The sequence below is a fragment of the Ixodes scapularis genome, unplaced genomic scaffold (genome assembly GCF_016920785.2).
Source record: "Ixodes scapularis isolate PalLabHiFi unplaced genomic scaffold, ASM1692078v2 PGA_scaffold8__174_contigs__length_109621045, whole genome shotgun sequence".
Classification (NCBI taxonomy): Eukaryota; Metazoa; Arthropoda; class Arachnida; order Ixodida; family Ixodidae; genus Ixodes; species Ixodes scapularis.
The window spans coordinates 58,114,317-58,135,241 of NW_024609883.1; the positions used below are offsets into that span (position 1 = coordinate 58,114,317).

At 44.2% G+C, this 20,925-nt stretch overlaps 1 protein-coding gene across 1 annotated transcript in view; it reads right to left on the bottom strand.

Annotated features, from left to right (window-relative positions):
* LOC8039365 (peroxidasin homolog) overlaps window positions 1-20,925 on the bottom strand; it is a 73,056-nt gene that overhangs the window by 34,481 nt on the left and 17,650 nt on the right. Inside the window, exons 9-12 of the mRNA XM_029990166.3 lie at window positions 10,583-10,776; window positions 7,439-7,714; window positions 4,208-4,324; window positions 3,388-3,552 (exon numbers count right to left, since the gene is read on the bottom strand). Of these exons, the coding sequence (XP_029846026.3) occupies window positions 3,388-3,552; window positions 4,208-4,324; window positions 7,439-7,714; window positions 10,583-10,776 (752 nt within the window). The remainder of the gene's footprint in view (window positions 1-3,387; window positions 3,553-4,207; window positions 4,325-7,438; window positions 7,715-10,582; window positions 10,777-20,925) is intronic.

Below are 20,925 nucleotides of genomic sequence, written 5' to 3' on the forward strand. Positions count from 1 at the left end.
ATTCCGAGCTGCTCCATTCGGTCGTATACTTCTACTGTTTGCGTGATTCGGTGTTAATAATCCGCTAGGAGTTCAACTGATGTTCGGTTTTTAGAGTGATGGTCTTCGCTAAAACAAAAAGCCATTGCCATCAATGACAATGGCTCTCGGACGGACTCCCATGCGGTTGCATGCACGCGATTCCTTGTTGTTTCTCTGTGTTGGTCGCGGCAAGCGAAGTCTCTCCTCACACATAAGCAGAGAAGTGCTTTCGTCGGACCGAATACACTGTAAGCTTAAAAAAAAAACAAAAAACTGCAATAAACGTATTATTACTACATAAAAGCGTAGCTCCGTCGGCTTTACTTCCGTGCTTGGATCGGCAAGAGTTGTATATTTCTTTTTTTTTTAATGTCCGGCCTGAGCTTTAACAAGCCGGCCGGTCGCGATTGGCAGTTTTGTTGAATTGCAGACAAATTTTTATAGTGAATCGCAAACAAATTTTTACTCGTCTTTGTGACTTTGAAGACACGTTGTTTTACTCTTGAAGCAGTAACCGACATTTTACGATCGCTTTTGAACTACCTTCTAATCATTACAAGTGGTATGAGGGCTACATGGCCATAAATAATCGGAATAAGCTTTGTAATTTTAAAATTTCTTTTTACTTCTCTCGGCGTGATGTACTCTCCCGAATATATACATCATCTTCACTGTTAACTGGCGTATGAATCTCCAACGTAAATATTTACTTTATAATTTTATGTGTCACTAATTCTGATATTTGCGTGTTTTTGTCTATACTCGTTTTCACCTCAAGAACCGTAGTAAAAAGAGTTCTGCTCTTCGCGCAGCATTACTAATTTCCACATTTGTCTTTAGGATTAAGATATATGTAGTTGAATTTTAGATTAGACAAGCGTTATCTTATCAAGCCGTACAGGTTTCTGACGCCAAAAGCATCACCTCATTCCCTTACAACGAAATCTTGTAAGAACTACTTCGTGCGGCGTATGAACAATGCGCGAAACGTGCTTTTTCCTTGAGGCCAAAACGCGTATGGTTAAAATTTCCTTGTTTTATCTTTTAATGTGAGAGTGGTTTTTCATGGACACCGAATAAAATTGATTGCTTGTTTGATCGATTAATCGATCGATCGATAGGTTGATTATTTGCTCATTACTATTAACGAAGTGACGCAGTATACCCTTACGATTTCCTGTACGCATACTGCTGCGCAATTCAGGCGTATTCTCTAACCTTTGATGTTTTATTATTTATTTCAACCAGCGAAGGGAGGCAAGGGTGACTGCTCTTAAATGGTGCCGCCAGCCTCAATAGACCCTTTTCAACACTCCGCGCGAACGCCTGTCCGCCATTGCTCGCTCATGTACTCTGAGCGCGTATTGGACGCGAGCGCTCTGTCAGCGTTTGGAGATGACTCAGGTCGGATCACGCGGTTCGTGTCCAAGCAATGGCGACCGCCATTATTGTTTTTCGACTTTTAAAAACGGCTCTATCGCAAACACGCGTTCGCTCTTTCAGAAACTGACCGCATGACTTCTCACAGTGACGTCTCTCTTCGCCCCATATACGGGTGCAGGTAAACCAAAATGTTCCACTATACACTGTTGGAGATAAAATAGAAGCCGGACAAGCTCTACACCAACGCCTAACACACTTTCTAGTTTAGCGGAGCGAGCAGATAGATGGCGGGTCTACTCAGTCGCTTCCTCTACAGTGTTCGCTCTGACAAAGCAGAAAGAGTGGAGGGCCTTGTACGAGGAGCTTGTACTGCTTCTGGTAACTCCAGTGGCCTTGTGCAGACCGGCTTTGTGTAGCTGAACGTGAAACCGCTATAGTCAGTTACAGGTTAAGAAGGTAGCGGCAAATGCCCCTCAAAGGGAATCAGATATCCCTCCGCCACCTCCGCATCCAATAGCGTCCCACCGTTTCCGTGACGTCGCGGCCAACGCGCGAGGAGGGTCTTGCCCTTCTGTACATATTTGCTTTATCTTTCGACTTTGACTTAGCATTGTGGAAGCCACGAGAGGGAGATTAGAGTTCTCCCCCACCGACGGAAACAAATACGGCTTTCGGGGATTAGCTTCCCCCCCGATGGATACAAAGGCTGCTTTCAGGGGCTCGGTTCCCTCTCCGATGAATACAAAGGTCGTTTTCTTAAAAAGTGGCATCAGAGACAAGTTGGAACCCATTGAAGCGGAACAAGGAGCGTTTTCATTGAACTCTTCTTTCGACTGCGGAGACATTTGAAACGGGCGCATCACACTTGTGGGAGGAGCTTCTCCTACCTTCTTGACTTGTAACCGACTATAGATGCTCCGAACCCTTATGAATTGGGAAAGGTGGTGGGCGCCATCTATCGTCGTGGGTATCCGAGCACTATACTTCGTTTCAGCTATGAGCAAACGGGCCCAATCGAGAAGAGTCAAAAGCACCGGTTATCACTGGGCCTTCTTTGTGCCTGATTGGTTTAGCGGTGATAGAATTCGTACAGGCATATAAATAATACCATGATGGTGCGCTTTCGACGAATTCTAATTGGTCCATTTAGCTCGTCGGCTGCGTCCGGAATTAAGGGGGAACGAAGTGTTGACAGTGCAGCCATCGCTTCCAGAATGTCTTGGCAAACCAGTGATCTCGCTGCACTGGTAGTAGCTCTCTCAGTACCTCCCGGCAGTGCGACGTCACGCGCAGTTCTCCGCACATGCGTTCACTTCAAAGAGGTAGAGGGCCTTAGAGCGAAAACTGGCAGCTGGAAGTGACCCCAATTGGCCGCCGCCATGTTGCACATATTTGACCACTAGAGACGTGACCTTATAGTTTTACGTCCAGAGTTTAACCAAGTACCGCCCACAAATAATTGCTTATTGATCTTTAATAACAGTCCCGACGAGATAAGATATGTTTTATTTGTTTTAAGTTCAAAATGGTGCTTTTCCGACAAACACTCGTGGAGCTTCGCAATGCCTCCGCTAGATGCCACAAGCCGTGGTGGTGTATTTTGTGTTTTTATCGGAGCTAGACACTGATCCCTGTGGCTAACAGTATTGAAAAGTAGTTTATCGTGCTTTTTACAGCGATCGCAAAACAAATCTCGGCTCTGTTTTGTGTAAAAGCTTCAGGATTTGGTACGGTCACGTGTCTGGGGGTCAAAATTGTACAACATGGAGGCAGCCAAGTGCGGGTCACTTTTACCTGGTGAACGGGATGCCAGTTTATCGCTCTAAGCTCCTAACCTCGTTGATCCACTCGGATGTCCATTGCCCATACCATTAGGGGAGAATTTGGCTCTATAGGTAGGTTACCTGAAGCCAATGAGTGGAGCGGGATTAATTATCCCTGGTAAAGTATTTGGGTTGCACATACGGAAGTAAGAATGTTCACCTTTAGAGCTGACTAGAAGGTCCGCGTGAGATTCAGCATAACCAAGGGAGTTCTGGGCGTGGCACGTGTAGACACCTTGTTCCTGCCGTCGCACATTGTATAACTTGATGACTTTACCGCCGTGCAGGTTCTTTACATGCACTCCATCAGCTTTCAGGCGCTGACCTAAAAAAATCGTAATAGTTTGACAGCTTGCAGTTCCCCGGTTTTCGGAAAAATACCGACATATCTTATGTTACATTATCAGGAACGGCTTCAGTCACTCTGCCGCATTATTGAATCTCACGTTACAGGAAGTGCAAATAGCGTGAAGATTCGTAAAAGAATTAACGCACATAAAATATAACTGAGAGAATTTATCAAAAGGGACGTGACAACTTCTCAGTGTGAGTTACTTTTGGACGTTTTACGCCATTTCTCCCAATCAAAACTAATGAAAAAAAATCGAAAGGGACGTGACAACTTCTCAGTGTGAGTCACTTTTGGACGTTTTATGTCATTCTTCCCAATTAAAACTAAGGAAAAAAAAACTCAGTGACAAAGCACAATGGGACCACCATTTATTTAAGCGTTTTAGAGCGTCGGAGTAAGGTTTCAAACATTTTACAAAGCGTTTATGGTCATTGAACCTGTCGATTATTGATGCTGTTTTAAACTAAGGGGTTTTTACTTTTTTTTCAGTATTAACACGTTTAACTCAAAGTAAGTTCTCATATGGGAGAATTGTATTTTGTAAATTTCCATACAATCTCTTTGGGCATTGCCAGGTAACAGGTGAAAAAAGTATCGAAAATTGCCTATGTCAAGAACAATGACTTACCGTCTTTATACCATGAAAGTTGTGGCGCTGGAAAACCTCCGGCGTGGCAGATGAACTCAACGTTGTCTCCTTCTAGGACGTCTTGCTCTCTCGGGGACTCAATAAAGTATGGTGCGACTAATGAAGGAACACAAGCAACAGTTTTATGAAGCCGAGAGAATCAGTGTTGCACAGTCGAAAGGCGGCCCAAGGAAGGACCGCACTTTAGGATGTCCATACATGTAGAGTGATGAAGAAACGTCACCATTACATTACGCAGTTACAGTAGTAGAGCGGGATCATGAAGCATTTAAATAAAAATATGGGTTGAAGACTTTTAATTTTTTTATGGTGTAGACATATTTTATAGAAAATAGCCTAGCTCTAGAAGCTTTATTTAGGTACAAATGTAATCTGTGTGATTTAGTCGCTTGTGCATACGAGGGATTTTAACATTTGTCTAATTTGTACTATATGCATGGTTTCTATTGGTTTTGTTTACAATCGGTTCTTCCACGGAAGCCAAGTAGGAGATTCATTAATCTGTGTGAACTCAAAATATATCTAGAAACGCGTAAATTTACCTGGAATTGCTACGCGCTTCCTTCTAACTCATTCGCAACTTGCGACGGGGAACTTGTCGGAAGTTTCGCGAATAAAATCCTTCGTACAATTAGCGTACTTCCTTGAATGTAGTCCGCACATGGTGCATAGTCCATGCTCGGTGTACAGTCCAGACCAGGTGGACATCTTGCACGTAAAAGTATAATGCACAGCGCGTTAGAAAAAATACCTGCTTTATTAGTACAGAAATAAACATGAATCGTACCTAAAACATCAATATAATAACCTCTTATTCACAAAATGCTTGACATTTCGTCATACATGGACGACCTTGGAAAACCAATCCTTGTATAGGCCTACAATATTAAGGTGGACTATACTACTTGTATAATCCGGCGCTTTAGATTGCCCCCACCGTTAAACAAATTCCAAATTATATACATCTATAGCACGCGAACTAGTGTTAAGAATAACACGTTAGGAAGATATTTAAAAAAAAATGTGAAGATTGTTTGAAAAAAAAAAAAAGAAAAGAAAGCGCACGCTTAAACAATGTAAATTAAAGTAAGTCTGGAGCCTTTTGCCGATTGAGCCAGATATCTGAGTTCAGCGCCCCGTGGAATCGGGTAAAAACCCGGACGCGGTCAAATGCGGTTCGTCGGGGCTTTCGTCGTGCTTCGATGCTGGGTGACCACGACCGCCGTGACTTAACGGTGCAGAGAGCAGCGAAGCGCGAAAGAGTCCCGTTTTATCGGACGGGGTTTCGGAAGCTCGAGCGAACTCACGCGCACGCTCAAGAGAAAAGAAGTAAACCATCGGACCAGGGAACTCTCGTCTGCCGGTACAAGGCTGGGTTTCCCTTTGACTCAGCAGTGGCAGACAAAGACGAAAACAAAGCGCGGACCAAAAAAAAAGTGACTGCGCTGAAGGGTGCCCGCGCAAGCAGCAGCGATTTTTGCGTAGATTCGGTTTTGCGGTCGCGTCTGTTGTCGAGTCGTGTAAAGATGATATATGTGTTTGCCTAAGAGAGGAATGCATGAGCCACATCTTGCGTAATGCGATGATGCAACTCGCGACGTTCTTGGGCAATATGCCAATCCGATCCGCGACTGAGGGCGACACATGCAGTGCTATGAACAGTGTTAGGCGAACAAGTGAGTAAGTAAACTGCGGAATCTGAACATTAGCTGTACAGAAAGTAAAGCACAGTCCAACTTGCAAAAATAATGCGCATAAAAAATATTGTAATTATTTTTTTACCTCTGGTTATGGATATTCAGTATATTGATTAGTAGGTTTGGAAATAAGAGTCAAATCCACGCGAGGTGGTGCACAATCATAGTTCGGAACCTCGATAAAAAAGGAAACATAAAAAGAGGACGTATACCCCATTGTCTCATAACCAGCACAGCATACCGCTGTCATTTACTTTTACAGAAGTCTTCTTATTTGCCGTATTTCATCTGTACAACAAACATTTCAGCGGCAGGCACATCCACTACACCGAGAAAGTCTCGAACACTCGGACTAAGGTCTGGAGGAGTTTTCCGGTTGACGAGTGCCGGAGAGACAAACACCATTCAGAAAATACACAAACGGCCGCGTCACAATCTACGTAAACCAGACAGAGGAGAAAAAAAATGCAGTATCGCGGTTTAAGGTCAATTAGTGCATGCCAATACACATACCGTCGCTCATTCTGTCGCTCGTAATCCTAATTGTCTCCCTATTTACCCTTTTAAATTTATATTATTTTTCCTAAACACTGTCGCCTACTTTCAATCTGGAAAACAATTGATACATTCACTCAGGTTTCTCAGAATTTCAGAATTGCCCGAACATGAATTCACCGCTCTTTTGTGCTTAAACAAATATCAATAGAAAAAAAAAAAACGAGAAACAGATGAAATATGTCAAAAGAAGAATGATGTGAAGAAAAAAATAACTGCTGTGTGCAGTGCTGGTTTTCAGAGGGTGGTGTGTGCCCTTTGTTTTCTTGGTCTCAAGGTTTTTAATTGTGATAGTAGGTTTTGTATTATAACATTTTCCATACACAAGCGAATTTGTGGGGCGTCACTTGAACCGTTGTTTATTTAAGTTATTATTTCATTTCGATATTTCTAGAGTGGCTTAAAACTGTCCTCTGTGTACGTCCTGCTCAAAATTCCCACCCTAGGCAAACAACGCATGGACCTATGCGTCACACTCCTTCAAGAAGGGCGAGAAGACAGCGTGGAAAGAGGTGACCAGTTAATTGCAGACTACCGCGTGACGGGATTGTCGGACTACATCAATGACAAAATAAGGTGGTAAAACAAGGGAACTACAACCTAAGTATTGTCTGTGCGTTTAATTCCTTTTGAACACCGATACAGTCAAACGCGGCGAACAATAGATACTTCGAATAACGAAGCTAAAAGTGAGATTACATCCCAAAAGCGCCATGTTCAAAGGAATGCATGACGTTTCACTTGTTCTTTGTCACACATCGAATTTCTTTTTTTCAAAGAGAATCATTTTGCGAGTTTGTCAATCACTGGGGTCATTGTATTGTTCGCCTTGTGTGGCTGTGACCGCGTTCTGCATGACGGTTATCTCACATATGTTTTCTAGAAAAGTGAACGGCTCATTTTATTCCTTCAGATGCGCGCACTTAAAATGCAACTAAAGAGAGGAACCACAACGCACGTTCGACTCGCAGCACAGCGGCTGCGCTCTCCTCGCCCAGGAGCGAGCTGGCCGTGCACATGTATTTGCCGGAGTCGCTCAGGTCCGTGGCCGTGATGATGAGCGTGCCGGCCGTCCGGGACACGTGGTACCGGGGGTTCTGGAACAGCGGAAGCCCGTCGCGCGTCCACGTCACCTGTGGAGTCGGCCTGCCCGCGGCCTGGCATCGCATCGTGACGCTGCGGCCTGCCGTGACCGACACGTCGGACGGCTTCGTGACGATGCGGGGCTTCTGGGCTGCAAAAGGGGTGCGGTATAGCAGGGTAGGGACGACCCGCGCGGGAAGGAACGTCCTTCGTGAGCGTTCTAGAACACAATGGACGATTACCGCACTTCGCTACGTTTTTTTCCACCTTGCGATGAACTGCAGGGGACGCTGCAGGATCCACCGAAGCCAGTCAACAGTCGCGTGAGCGTCACGTGGGTTCCGACGGGGGCGCAGCGACGTTTGTGGTCACGTGACGTGTTCTCAGCGCCGGTGCGGCTAGGATAGCTCATAGCATCCACTGCGGTCCATCGTAAGGTGAAACGGAGAACAATGCGCAGTATGTGGTTTCTATACCGTATTTCGCCCTAATAAGCTGACAGTGCGGTGGAGGCTATGTATACTTCTTGGACCAGTCATATGGCGCTCTTTTGACGCGTGATCACGTCTGGGGCCCATGTACACGCACAGAGAGCAGGGTCAGCTGATGAAAGGGAGGGGGTTGATTGGCTCGGGGAGCGCGTGGCCGCCATTACAGTACTGTCAGCTTAGGGTTAACGGGAATTATACACCGTTTCACCTAACGATGGACCGCTGGCAACGCTGTAAAGAACCACCGAAGACAATTCAATGCTGCGTGAGTTTCACGTCACTACCTAGCCTAGTCATGTGACGTGACTTTGTGATGGCCTCTGTGAACGTATCACGTGGTCACGCGGTACGTTCGCAGGCCTGGGTTAGTTAGAATGGAGCGTAGAGTCCGCTGTGGTCCATCGTAAGGTGAAAAGGGGGTGTAGCTGCTACCGCGGTCAGTGTGGGCGGCTTTCAATGAACCCCCTTCCTTGTTGATGCGTATCTTGGGGTAACATGTATCTTAATTGACTCTCTCGAGGTTCGCAGGGTCAGGTAACAGAATGGAAGAAACAAGAACACGGGGCAGTAAGAGTCTTGTGGGCGTGGTTGATATTTCAATGAAGCCCCCCACCCGCCCAATGCGTGTCTCGCGGTAACATGTATCGTAATTGACTCTCGAGGAGTTCGTTGGGTCCGGTAACATAATACGAGAGGAAAAGACACAAGGAAGTAAGAATATAGCGGGAGCCGGGCCCGGGTGTCGAGGTTCCCTGATCGAGGAACGGGATCAGTCGTTCGTTGGGGGTCAAGAGTAGCGTAGAAACAAAACATACGAAAAAGAAGTAGGAATGTGCCCTTTGTAGTGAGTCCAACATTGTTGAAAGGGTTCCGCATTCACGTAGCGGAACATTTCGTTGTTTGTATAAATCTGAACCACCGTACATTCTTGGACTATGTCGGCCGATTTTGACGAACGACTCCGATGGTGGTCCTGAACTGGGAATGGCTCGCGCCGGAGCACGTCAAGTCTCCGTTCTAGAATACTACACGCCGATAACGCTATGAACTGGTTTGACGCGCACATCGCCTCCTAACAGCTTGCGAAAACAAGCTGGTTATTGATAGTTGTTGAAAATGTGGTCTCATTCATCAGAGCAAGGATGTGCAGAGTTATGTTGAAGAATGAGTCACACAAACCGAACCGATACATTGGTGACGCTGAAAAAATCGGCTTGAATATATCCAGTTAGATCTCGTTTACATTATGGTGCATTCACCGAAATACTCGAATAATGGGAATGTACGAATCTTTGAAGCAAGTTTTTAAGTCGAAACAAGTTTGTGTGTGAACACTAGAGGAATTTGAAGGCTTAATTTAATTAATCAAAAAGCTTTCTCGGTCGTTCTTAGTAGCTTCAATTGAACAGAATGTCGATCGAATGATATCAGTTTCTAAACTAGCAGCCCGTCTCATTGGTCAGTATTTGTTGTGATCTGGCATGCGTAGAGTCTTTTTTCTCCCCCGCTTTCGCTCTTTGTTTGCGTGAGGAGTCTTTTGAGTCTACTAAATAGATGCTGGGTTGTTCTCTTCATAAGCTTAATGTTCCAGAAGTTGTAAATTAGTCGGCTGCTTCATCGGATGAAGTAACAAGCTAAGTGAGTAAGATATAGCGCCTCAAGTCATTCGTTTCATCAGTCTTTTTCCGCATTGCACCAAGCGTAAGATTCTGTGCACGCGCAAACTGCTCAGGCATCTGGGAAACACGTGGCGGCTGCTCTCCAAGCACGAGACAAGAAAAATGTATCTTCCTGTCGTCAGTGTGTTAAAAAAAGTGTCTTGTGAAAGATATGATCGCCGAATGCATCGATCGAGCGGTAACGAAAGGGACCACCTCTCATGCGATCCCTCGCTGTTCTGTCTTGGCAGTGACCGAGACTGTCTCGAATAAGAGTTGGAACAAGCGTCTCTTAGGTGGGATAAGGTGGTAGCACGGTTCGCTCTTTACAAGAACTGACACTCCAACTTGAGATTTAATCAGTAAAGCAGCAAAAGCTTTTCACCTTGCCACAAAAAAACACAGACACACACATACGCACACACACGCACACGCACACACAGAAACACACACACACACACACATACCAGAGCAGCACTTGATCTAGACCCCGACAACTTAAGAAACAATTGGTGTGTTGGGTCGCGCGACTCCCCCGCATCTCATTATCGCTCATCAGCAAGTGGAATTCGGGCATTCGTCGTTAACAACGCCAACGATCAAACCACAAGGCAAGAATCGTGAGCACAACAGCCACAGGCTGAGTTTTTTAAGCTCACAATTTTGTAGCCACCTTCTGGTGGAGGCCAGCGGGGCACGTGACCTTGTAGATTGGTAGCAGTGACGTACGGAAAGCGTAGTCACGTGCTAGTTTATAGAGTTGGGATTGGCTGGGATGGCTCGTGGCGTCCACTGCGGCCGGTCGTAAACGCACAAACATCCAGGGTTCCACCTGTCGGAGGTCATTGCGTAAACTAATGTGTACCTTACCTTGTCTGTCGTCGACGGCGGAGAGTGTAGGGCTCGTGAAGCGCAGATAGGCTGTTCGGGACACCACGTGACCCGCAGCGTTTTCGGCTCTGCACTTGTACGTGCCAATGTCTTCAATCCTCGAGGAGTGGATGACCAAGGTACCGTCGTCCAGGATCTCCACCCGATTGTCCTGGTCTGTCGACACTTCGTCGCTGCGCAGTGTTTTGTTTCGGTAATCAGACGTTTAGGCATGAAACATGATACGTATGAAGTTATCGAGTTGTTCAGCTGAACTGGCAAATGTCCCAAAAATTTCCGGAACGTTCGTGTCAGGGCGATTGTCGGAGAAGATCCCTAACCAACTAAGGGTAACATCGCTTTCATTAAGACAGAATCTGTTATAGGACTGAGTTTCATCAGAAAGGTGACACGCTCGACCAACACACGGGTAAGGTGACATTGTGACGCCACGTGCTACATCATTTTAGTCTCTAGGACTTCAGGCACCTTTTTTAAAACAGAAATAAAGAAGTAATTAGTTATAATTACTATTACTCTCGGTAACATACGATTAATTCAGATTACTTGTCTACCTAACAAGAAAAGGAATTGACCGTTACTTGACAAACAGTAACCGTTAGTTTTCCCACTATAGATTTGGAGAACGGCTTATCTATCTGCCCGGTTGAAAACGTTCCTCTCGTGCTGTTCATGATTAGAATAGGATAACCGTAGTACAAACTACTCCTCTTCTAAATCAAAAATTTTCAGTGGGCCGCGTCCTCATGTCAGACAACTCGGTTCGAGGGTTCGTTGGCAGGAAGGTTGCGGACAGAAGGAGCGAGGTTGGGAAGAGGAGTATAAATAGCAACGATTACAAGTAATTTTTTTTTTTTACTGTCAAGAGTAATCAAAGATATGTTGTGATTTCTGCATATGGCAATGAAACGATTACAAAATTGCTCGAAAAAGCTAGTGATTCCTCGACGAATACCGTACAAGTCTTCTTGAGGATGCGTGACGTTTGATGTTTAACCACCGCCGTAATAAGGGAGCAAACAGTGCTTCGGCTCGGCCATACCTTTCGCTTCTGTGCTCAATACAGTAATGTTCCGTTAATATGTACACATCCATTCTAACACACACACACACAAAACGTCCATAATGTGAGTTGTCCATAATAACCGGACTAAAAGTGTGAGAGGGCACGGCAACATCGTCAAGCGCACAGCTGACATGCCCCTTCTTTTTGTCATCAATCAGGTGTTGCTGTGTAGCGCAGTGGCAGCCGCTTCGTCATGCTCGCCGACCGACATCGCAGTGACCACAAGATTGCTGCACGTGCCGCATCAGCTGGAACTACCTTACTTGCCTGGAACGGATGCGACGTCACAACGGATGGCGCCACCACTCCCGAACGCCTACAAAAGGGACGCGGCCACTACCAGTTCCTTCAGAGGGCACGGCAACATCGTCAAGCGCACAGCTGACATGCCCCTTCTTTTTGTCATCAATCAGGTGTTGCTGTGTAGCGCAGTGGCAGCCGCTTCGTCATGCTCGCCGACCGACATCGCAGTGACCACAAGATTGCTGCACGTGCCGCATCAGCTGGAACTACCTTACTTGCCTGGAACGAATGCGACGTCACAACGGATGGCGCCACCATTCCCGAACGCCTACAAAAGGGACGCGGCCACTACCAGTTCCTTCAGAGGGCACGGCAACATCGTCAAGCGCACAGCTGACATGCCCCTTCTTTTTGTCATCAATCAGGTGTTGCTGTGTAGCGCAGTGGCAGCCGCTTCGTCATGCTCGCCGACCGACATCGCAGTGACCACAAGATTGCTGCACGTGCCGCATCAGCTGGAACTACCTTACTTGCCTGGAACGGATGCGACGTCACAACGGATGGCGCCACCACTCCCGAACGCCTACAAAAGGGACGCGGCCACTACCAGTTCCTTCAGAGGGCACGGCAACATCGTCAAGCGCACAGCTGACATGCCCCTTCTTTTTGTCATCAATCAGGTTGGTGTGTATTGCTGTGACGGTAGCCTAAAAACAAGCAATAGATTTATTGTTGTCGTGCCGTGCCCTCAAGTTGTTTTCCATGAGATGTCAGAATGTTGTAAGATGCTCCTTTTGCTGCTTTCGGGAGATGTAGAGCAAAACCCCGGACCAACGACTGTTGAAGAATCGCTTGAAAAATTGTTGCAAGGACAAGCTGTCATAACTAGAGAGATTAAGGACGTTAAAGAAAATCAGGCTCGACTCGAGGATAAGTTTGAAAAACTTTCTGAAAGAATACAACGGTTGGAAAATGACTTCCAGGCCGTGAAAGTCTGCGACGAAGTTGTTTATAGTTTACAGAACACCGTGAAAGAAATTCAAGGAAAGTTAGTTGATCTGGAAGATAGGGGCCGCAAGAATAATCTTCTGGTATTCGGTATTCCTGAGATGATAAATGAGACAGAAAAAGACATAAAAGATAAGGTTATCAAGAACCTGTTTTTCGAACGATTAGGGGTAAGAGTGCAGTCTGTTGAACGAATTCATAGGTTGGGGGCTAAACGTGGTAACAACACTAGGCCGGTTATCATGAAATTATATGATTATAACGAAAAAATGGAGGTCCTACGTAACTGTTCCAAGCTAAAAGGGTCAAACATCTCTGTATCGAACGACTATTCGAAAGAAACGCTGGGAATACGAAAACTTCTATGGGCAAGCGCGAAGGCAGATAAAGAGAGCGGTTCGAAAGTCAGGCTGCTCAATGATAAGATACAAATCGATGACGCATTGTACCGCTGGGACGCTGAAAACAACTGTCGCTCTCAAGTTTCAAGAACGCGAGACAAACGACCTGCATGACAGCCTAGTCGATCCGTCAATCGTGACTTCTTGTTGATAAACTTGAACGCTCGTAGTTTAGTAAATAAAGTCGACAAACTTGAACATATTTTGTTATCATATGGCCCTGATGTTGTTGTCATCACCGAGACTTGGTTACATAGTGATATTGATGATAATGAGATTACTCCATTGAATTATAAGGTACACCGAAGAGACCGAGGGTCACGTGGCGGTGGCGTGGCGATCCTAGTCAAGTCTCATGTTGAGTGTAGCCCCCTGCTCAATCAAATTCCAGACCACGAAAGTCTGTTTTGTCAAATTACATGGCCCAGTAAGCTGATCACTGTCGCTGCTGTATATCGTCCACCAGGTGCACCTATATCATTCATGGAAAAGTTGTATGATTACGTGGAAGCGAATATTAAACATAAATCACATGTTGTAATAGCAGGCGACTTCAACCTGCCGGGCATCTGTTGGGAAAAACTTGCACCAGGTACTAGCGATACCAAACATTCCGAAATTATCCTCGACCTCGCTTTTAATTTTGATTTCACACAAGTTGTCAATCGGAGTACCAGGCACGGCAGATCTGCTGACACAACTTTGGATTTGGTATTTTTGAGTAGCGGCCTATCAGATTATGAAGTTTCAGTATACGAAGGGCTATCTGATCATGACTTAGTTAGCGTGACTTGTCATTTGAATTCAGATAGACCAGCGAAAGAACGTACTAGAAAGTTTGTAAGGGACTATGAGATGGCAAGTGACGTTGACATTTTAGACTACCTTGAGATGTCTTTGTATGAGTTCGAGCGTCCCAGGCAGGTAGATGAAATGTGGGAGGACTTTAAACGAATAGTTAACTATTGCATTAAACGTTATATTCCCCTAAGGCTAATTAAAAAGAAGCAAAACCCATGGATCACCAGGGAAATTCTGCATCTAAAAAGGCAGATAAAGCGAAAGCGTAAAAAGATGTTGGTTAATATGCAAGTAATTTCGTGTTTATCTGATAAATTAAAGGATAGCCTACGTGCATCAAAGCAAAAATATTTTACTGTCACTATGCAAAATTTCATGAAGTCGGACCCCAAGCAATTTTGGCGTTATCTCTCTCCCACAAAAAAGCCCATATCAAATCTTGAAGTTGACGGTGAGGTCGTCAATGATCCAGAGGTTATGGCCAATGTATTCAACACTTTCTTTCAGTCCGTGTTCTCAAGTAACGTGACTGAACGTCCTGGTCACGATGTGAGAGGTGGTGTTGGATACAACGGACCTATAATGACAGATATTTCTATTTCAGAAGAAGGCATTTTTTCTCTTTTGTTGCAACTTAAAGTGCATAAGTCTGGTGGACCCGATAACATTCCAAACGCATTCTTAAAACGGTACGCTGAGTGGGTTTCAAAATATCTAACGATTATCTTTAAAGCTTCATTATCGCAAAGTTCCGTTCCCTCCGACTGGCTATACGCTAAAGTCGTGCCTATTTTTAAAGCTGGCAACAAATTACTCCCAACCAATTATAGGCCAATATCACTGACGAGTACCAGCTGTAAAATAATGGAACACATTGTCTCAAAGTCATTATACGACCACTTAGAAAACAATAACCTTCTCTATAAAAACCAACATGGCTTTAGACGAAAACTTTCAACGGTTACCCAGTTAAGTGAATGTATTCACGACTTCTGCAAATCTATTGATGCCGGGGGACAAACGGACGCAATATTTCTAGATATGTCGAAGGCTTTTGATCGAGTCCCGCATAAATACTTGACAAAAAAACTTAAATTAATTGGAGTCAGCCCGGAATTGGTTAATTGGATAAGTGCATACCTCAAGGAAAGAAAACAATTTGTTGAAATAAATAACACGGCATCTGGCGTTTTACCAGTATCATCAGGAGTCCCACAGGGCTCCGTTTTGGGTCCGGTCTTATTTTTAATATATATTAATGACATTGCGCAAACCATTGACGATTCTATTACGGTACGATTATTTGCCGATGACTGTCTACTTTACACAGATATTAAAACTAGCGAGGATCAAACTAGTCTGGACAGAGCTCTGCAGAAAATTGGGTCATGGTGCCAAGAATGGGGGATGTTAATTAATATTGACAAAACTGTGCTTCTAAGGATATCAAATAAGAAAAATATTCTCCCTTATGTATACACAGTTAACGGGTTTCCTTTAAGAGAAGTGAATAGTTATAAATATTTGGGTGTAACAATTGAAAATAACTTAAAATGGGGGAGCCACGTTAACAATATCTGCTGTTCTGCTAAGCGTACCTTAGGATACTTGAAAAGGAATTTTAGGTATGCAACTATGAGTGCCAAGCTGATGGTCTACAAAACAGTCATACGACCAGTATTAGATTACGCAAATGTTATATGGGACCCCCATCAAAAAAATCAGATTCAGAAATTAGAGAACGTACAAAGACTTTCCGCTAGGTACATACTCTCAAAATATAGACGAACCGAATCTGTCACTGGCATGTTAAAACAGCTTGACCTTATACCCCTTTCTGAGCGGCGCAGGAATGCTCGACTAAAGCATATTTTTATGATGTATCATGGTTTTTTCAACATTGACTATACCCTGTATTTGAAACCCCGTATAACTCGCATTCTAAGAAATAGCCATTCTAAAATGATCCAGCCTTTTCAAAGTAGAGTTAATGTATTTCACTGTTCTCTCTTTCCTAAAACAATAGATGAATGGAACCTTCTATCGCAGGATATTGTGAACTCAAGTTCCCCAGTAGAGTTTTTAAATAATTTGAAGCGCTTGCAGAACTAGTTTTTTTTTTTGTTACTATTGAGTGGTGCATTCCGTTTGCTAGTTTAATAATGTTTTCTTTGTAATATGATTGTAAACTACACTTGTTGATGCGGTGTTTCTTGTTTTCCTGCTGCTGTTTATTTCTGATCATATTTTGATAATGTAATGTGTGCGGTGTTTTTGTTTTGCTGCAGTGTTTAGTACCGTACTTTTTTTTTTTTACCCTCTCCTGTAATGACCCCAAGTGGGGTTAACAGTATCTTGAAATAAATAAATAATAATAAATAAAATGCCCGTATTTTCACTGTTTTTGTCCCCAAAAACCGTGCCCATATAGTTGGGTACCCGGGAACCATATTAACGAGACATGACTTGTACTACGTTTCCAAAAAATGTGCCTCTCCATGTACTAGCAGATTTGTGAATACGGCCTCTTTTTAAGTAACTTTGAGAGGACTTCGCGGATGTTCCAAAGCGCCAATAGTAGCTAATACCTGACCCGGAGGCGTGGACAGAAGGTGTATGGCTCAGCCGTTGTTTTTTCAAGGAATCACTATTCGAGTTTTAGGTTTCTGTCCCTGAATGGTTCCTTGTGAGTTTAGTGGCTTTGAGGAAAAGAAAGTGTTTCACACTCGATGAACATTCGTGTTCGGTCTGGGTGGGATGTAATAATACACGCAGGGAAAAGCGCGGTCCTTCGAAATTTAACTCATCGCCCCGCTTCGAATAGCCTTGACAGAGTCCGTCGTGGTCGTGACACGGGAAAAAAGGCCCCCCACCCCTTTTTTTATTACATGCCGAAATTTTGTTTGTCGCGTAGGGTAGACCATTATTCCCATAGTTGTGATGTCAAACATAATGTATCATTTGTAAAAAAAAGGCACAATCTAAATGTGTAGCAGGCATTCTACTTTAGAGAGCAACACCAACTCTAGATTTCATTAGTCAACAGAAATTTGTGAAGGCTGTTGACTTCAAGCCATTTTGTTACTTTTGGCAATTTAAAAGCGAATATTGATAGAAAACTCGCTCTTGGTAGCGTACTATTTCCAGTATAAAACCATTCTTTTTAACATTCCATTTGAGCAGGCTTCAAGATTTTTGATCGTGAGATATATATCGCATTGTGGGTGTGTCAGTGAGTGGCACATCTTTAAAACATGTACTTTCATAAAAAATATATTGGTGACAAATTTACACAAATGTTCAATTGTCTCTTTATGTAATTTTTTATACAATTTTCACGCAGAAATAATTAAACAGCTGCGACTTATTTCTCATAAAAATAAAGCACTCCGTGCACATCCTTTCGCCGCAGTTTTTTTTCTAAAAACAGCAACAACAAATAAACAACGCCGTTGTCAGTTTTCAATTTATATGAAGTCTTTAAACACACAAAGGTACTGAACCGCCAAACTCTGCGCTATTATTTCCATTTTTCTCGAGTGAAAAAATGAGGCATATGCCACTGTTTTACCAAACATCACACCCTGACTGTGAACTAAAATGTAATTTGAATTATAATAGGGGCAAACATCGTTAGACCGGGCTCACGACTTTCGTTGTCCGCTCTGAAGCGTTCTCGATCGCCTCAGAGATTACGTTGCCTCATCCCACGCACCCCAACTTCCTCCGAACCCAAAACGCGGAAGTGACAGTAGAAGAGGAGCTGAGGGTACTAAAGTCGTTGGAAAAAAGAGGAACCGAGATAGCGAGAGTAGTTTTAACTAGGAACGACAGATCGAGAAAAAAGCGTCCAAATACGTCAAGCGTGTCACATTAATGAGACGCGACGGGAACCAGGCGGCCATTGACCGCGAACTCAGCGCACCAAGTATGGCACACTTTGGTGTAAAGTTCAAATGAATTAATTTGGCAGCATAACTTACCTAATTTGGAAAGTTGAAAACTATAGTCCTTTCCAGATGAAAGAGATTATAACCACTTTTTGTTGTGTCTCATACTTTCTGTCCCTGTCGTGCGGCGCTTATTGTCAAAACGATTATAGTCACCTATCTCCTAAAGGCCGACGTACACTTCTCTCTTTCCAATTTCGCCACCTCCTCCTTTCCTATATCCTTTCCCCTCTCCTAAGCCTTCGCGGCTCACGAGAGGGGAGCACTGAGAGGATTATCTTGCCTGCAGAAAACCGCGGTTCTACTTCGGCCTTTAAGAAACGCAGTGTGTGGCTCATTAGGTCCTAGGCTCTTGCTTCGCGATTCCTTGTCCAGCCTTCTTAAAGGTCGACGACCAGACACGAGCTTTTGCAAGGCCGAAATTCCTTCTCGCCCTGGGGGAGAAGGAAGCAGGCAACGGTGGACGGGGTAGAAGGAGGGAGAGGAGATAATGGGAGAAGAGTAGAAGAACGCGAACAGGTCGTCGGTCTTTAAAGGGTGTAGATTATTCTTGAAATGAAAAGCTCATAGGCTACCAGACATGTATGTGACGAGTTATAAGTAAGTGTTTGCTTCCAATCAATTACATTTTATTGCAACTTTTTAACGGTTTAACTACTTTTTTCTTGCAGTAACGTTCGCTGTAATTCAATTACTATTTTTATAGTCAATTATATGCTTCCAAAAGAGCTAAAATGATTGAGTTGAGATTTTTGCGTAAAAAATCGCTCTGTCTGCGGTGCGTCACTCTTCTATGTTGCAGCAACGTTGAAAACTTATTTTTACTCCTTAACAACTAAAAAGAAAGATACCAAGGTACCAGAAGAATTAGAATGGAAACGCGTTTTACGATGTTTTGACTGTCGAGCTGTGGGAGTGCCTTGTTTCCTGTGTACCGCGTTTTTATGACCCGGTTTGACCCCCCCCCCCCTCCCCTCCCCTCTCCACTTTCAATTTCGTAAGAGTTTACCAGCACGTGCTTGTATAAAACGTACTAAGAACAGAAGGTTACCTAATCTACATTTTTTAGTTCGCAGCTCTTAGGCGCCCGTTTCCGGTTTGAACGGCGTCGGCGCTACCGTCGGCGTAACCTCGCGGTGTATTATGGGACCTTTCCCACAATGACGTCACGTGTGACGTCATGAGGGTCACTGGTGACGTCACTATGGGTAGATTAATTTCCCCATTAACTTTTGTAAAAAAATTTACCGTCGAAGACTTCACCGAAGTGAGCGATGCCGACAATACAATCGTCAAGAACCGCATGCTAGAATCGCGAAAGTTATGCGAGGAAGCTGAAGCTCGAGACGTCAAGGGAGCCAAGTCTGTGTGTGCGTGCAAGAGGACGCCGCATGATGGGCGGGCGACGTCGCCAGGTTGCAAACCACGGAGGCCTCTTTGAATGGGGCGGGCCCGAGTGTCCCGCATATGAATCGCTTCTTGCACGAAACTACAGTGCCATTTTCAAAAACAAGTTTAGCAGAAATATAGGAACATGCAATCGGTCCCAGAATATAGTTATCTTATATTTTAGTCTGGGCCTGTCCTAGCCCCTTTGATGCCACAGTCATACTCGCAGCCGAGCCATATTGAGGCTCAACACGCCCTGCCTCGCTTAGGTTTTCGCTGACTGTAGTAACCATAGTGACTTCTGCTGGAGTACAGTAACTTTAGTGTACACCAGACTAGTACGTAGTTCAACTACTCTACTCAAGTTACTGTAATTTAACTACTTTTCTGAGTAGTTTAGTAACTTCCAATTACATTTTTATTTCGGTAAGCAGTATTTTACTTTAGTTACTCTTTCCAAGTAACTTCTACTCGAATTTCTCAAATTACAAATTACTTTAGAATTTTAGTGGTTGTTCTGCCCATCAACAAAACATTTCTGCACGAAAGAGATGATATGTAGAAAGATCAGCTGATATTTGCAAAGAGGGGGAAGCATGTGGCATAGGAAAAGGAGGGGGGGGGGAGAAAATGGGTTGGAGAGTCCAAAACTTCCCAAACTTTTCCCGAGCCACCCCACTGCAACAACACCGTTACGAAGCGCGGGGAGCGAACAGGCACGACGCAAGAGAGGCCGAGTAACTGCGGGATCAGCGTCGAAGACTAGCGCTTCTTTGTGTCCCGAAGCTCAAGGAGACTTGACCCATTCGAAGAAAGGGCTGGTTCCCGCTTCTCCCCAATGTAGAAACTCTCGCCTACTACCGAAGGTGCACACACTGCATCCTCACTCAAAGGAGGCAACAAAATGCAGCACCTGCTCTGAAGCTCATCTGGTGCTCCCGCAGTTTGTACTGTACTCGAAGAATCACATGTTAAAGGCCAACGCAAATAATATTAAGAATAATCTTTATTCCCATTTAAAAGAATGGTGGAGCAGAAGGGAAAAAGCTTCAACAGGAAGCTTGACTAGCCCTAAGCAAAGGCAACGCAAAAAGGAGACCTTTTTGCCGTTGCCTTTCCTCCCAAAACATAGAATATGCAGATCTTTAAATATCTGAAGATCGTTCGAGAAATCTGAATAATTCCCCCAACGTTTTTATATGAAAAAATAATAAACACGCGCTGTTGGGAAATGCTCTTATTACATGGTACTTAAAGTACTACTGTTTAGAAAACTTGTACGTTACTTGATGAAGATTCTCTGGGCATGTACTTGTACTTTCCGAGGAAAGTAAAACTTCCGACTTCAATGTACATTCCCCGAATTTGCAAACAAAACAATGGCGTATCGTCGTATGAAAACCCCCTTTTTCAGAACGTGATCTGGTCATTTCTTTGAGTGAAGTAATGGCGGCTATAAGACCG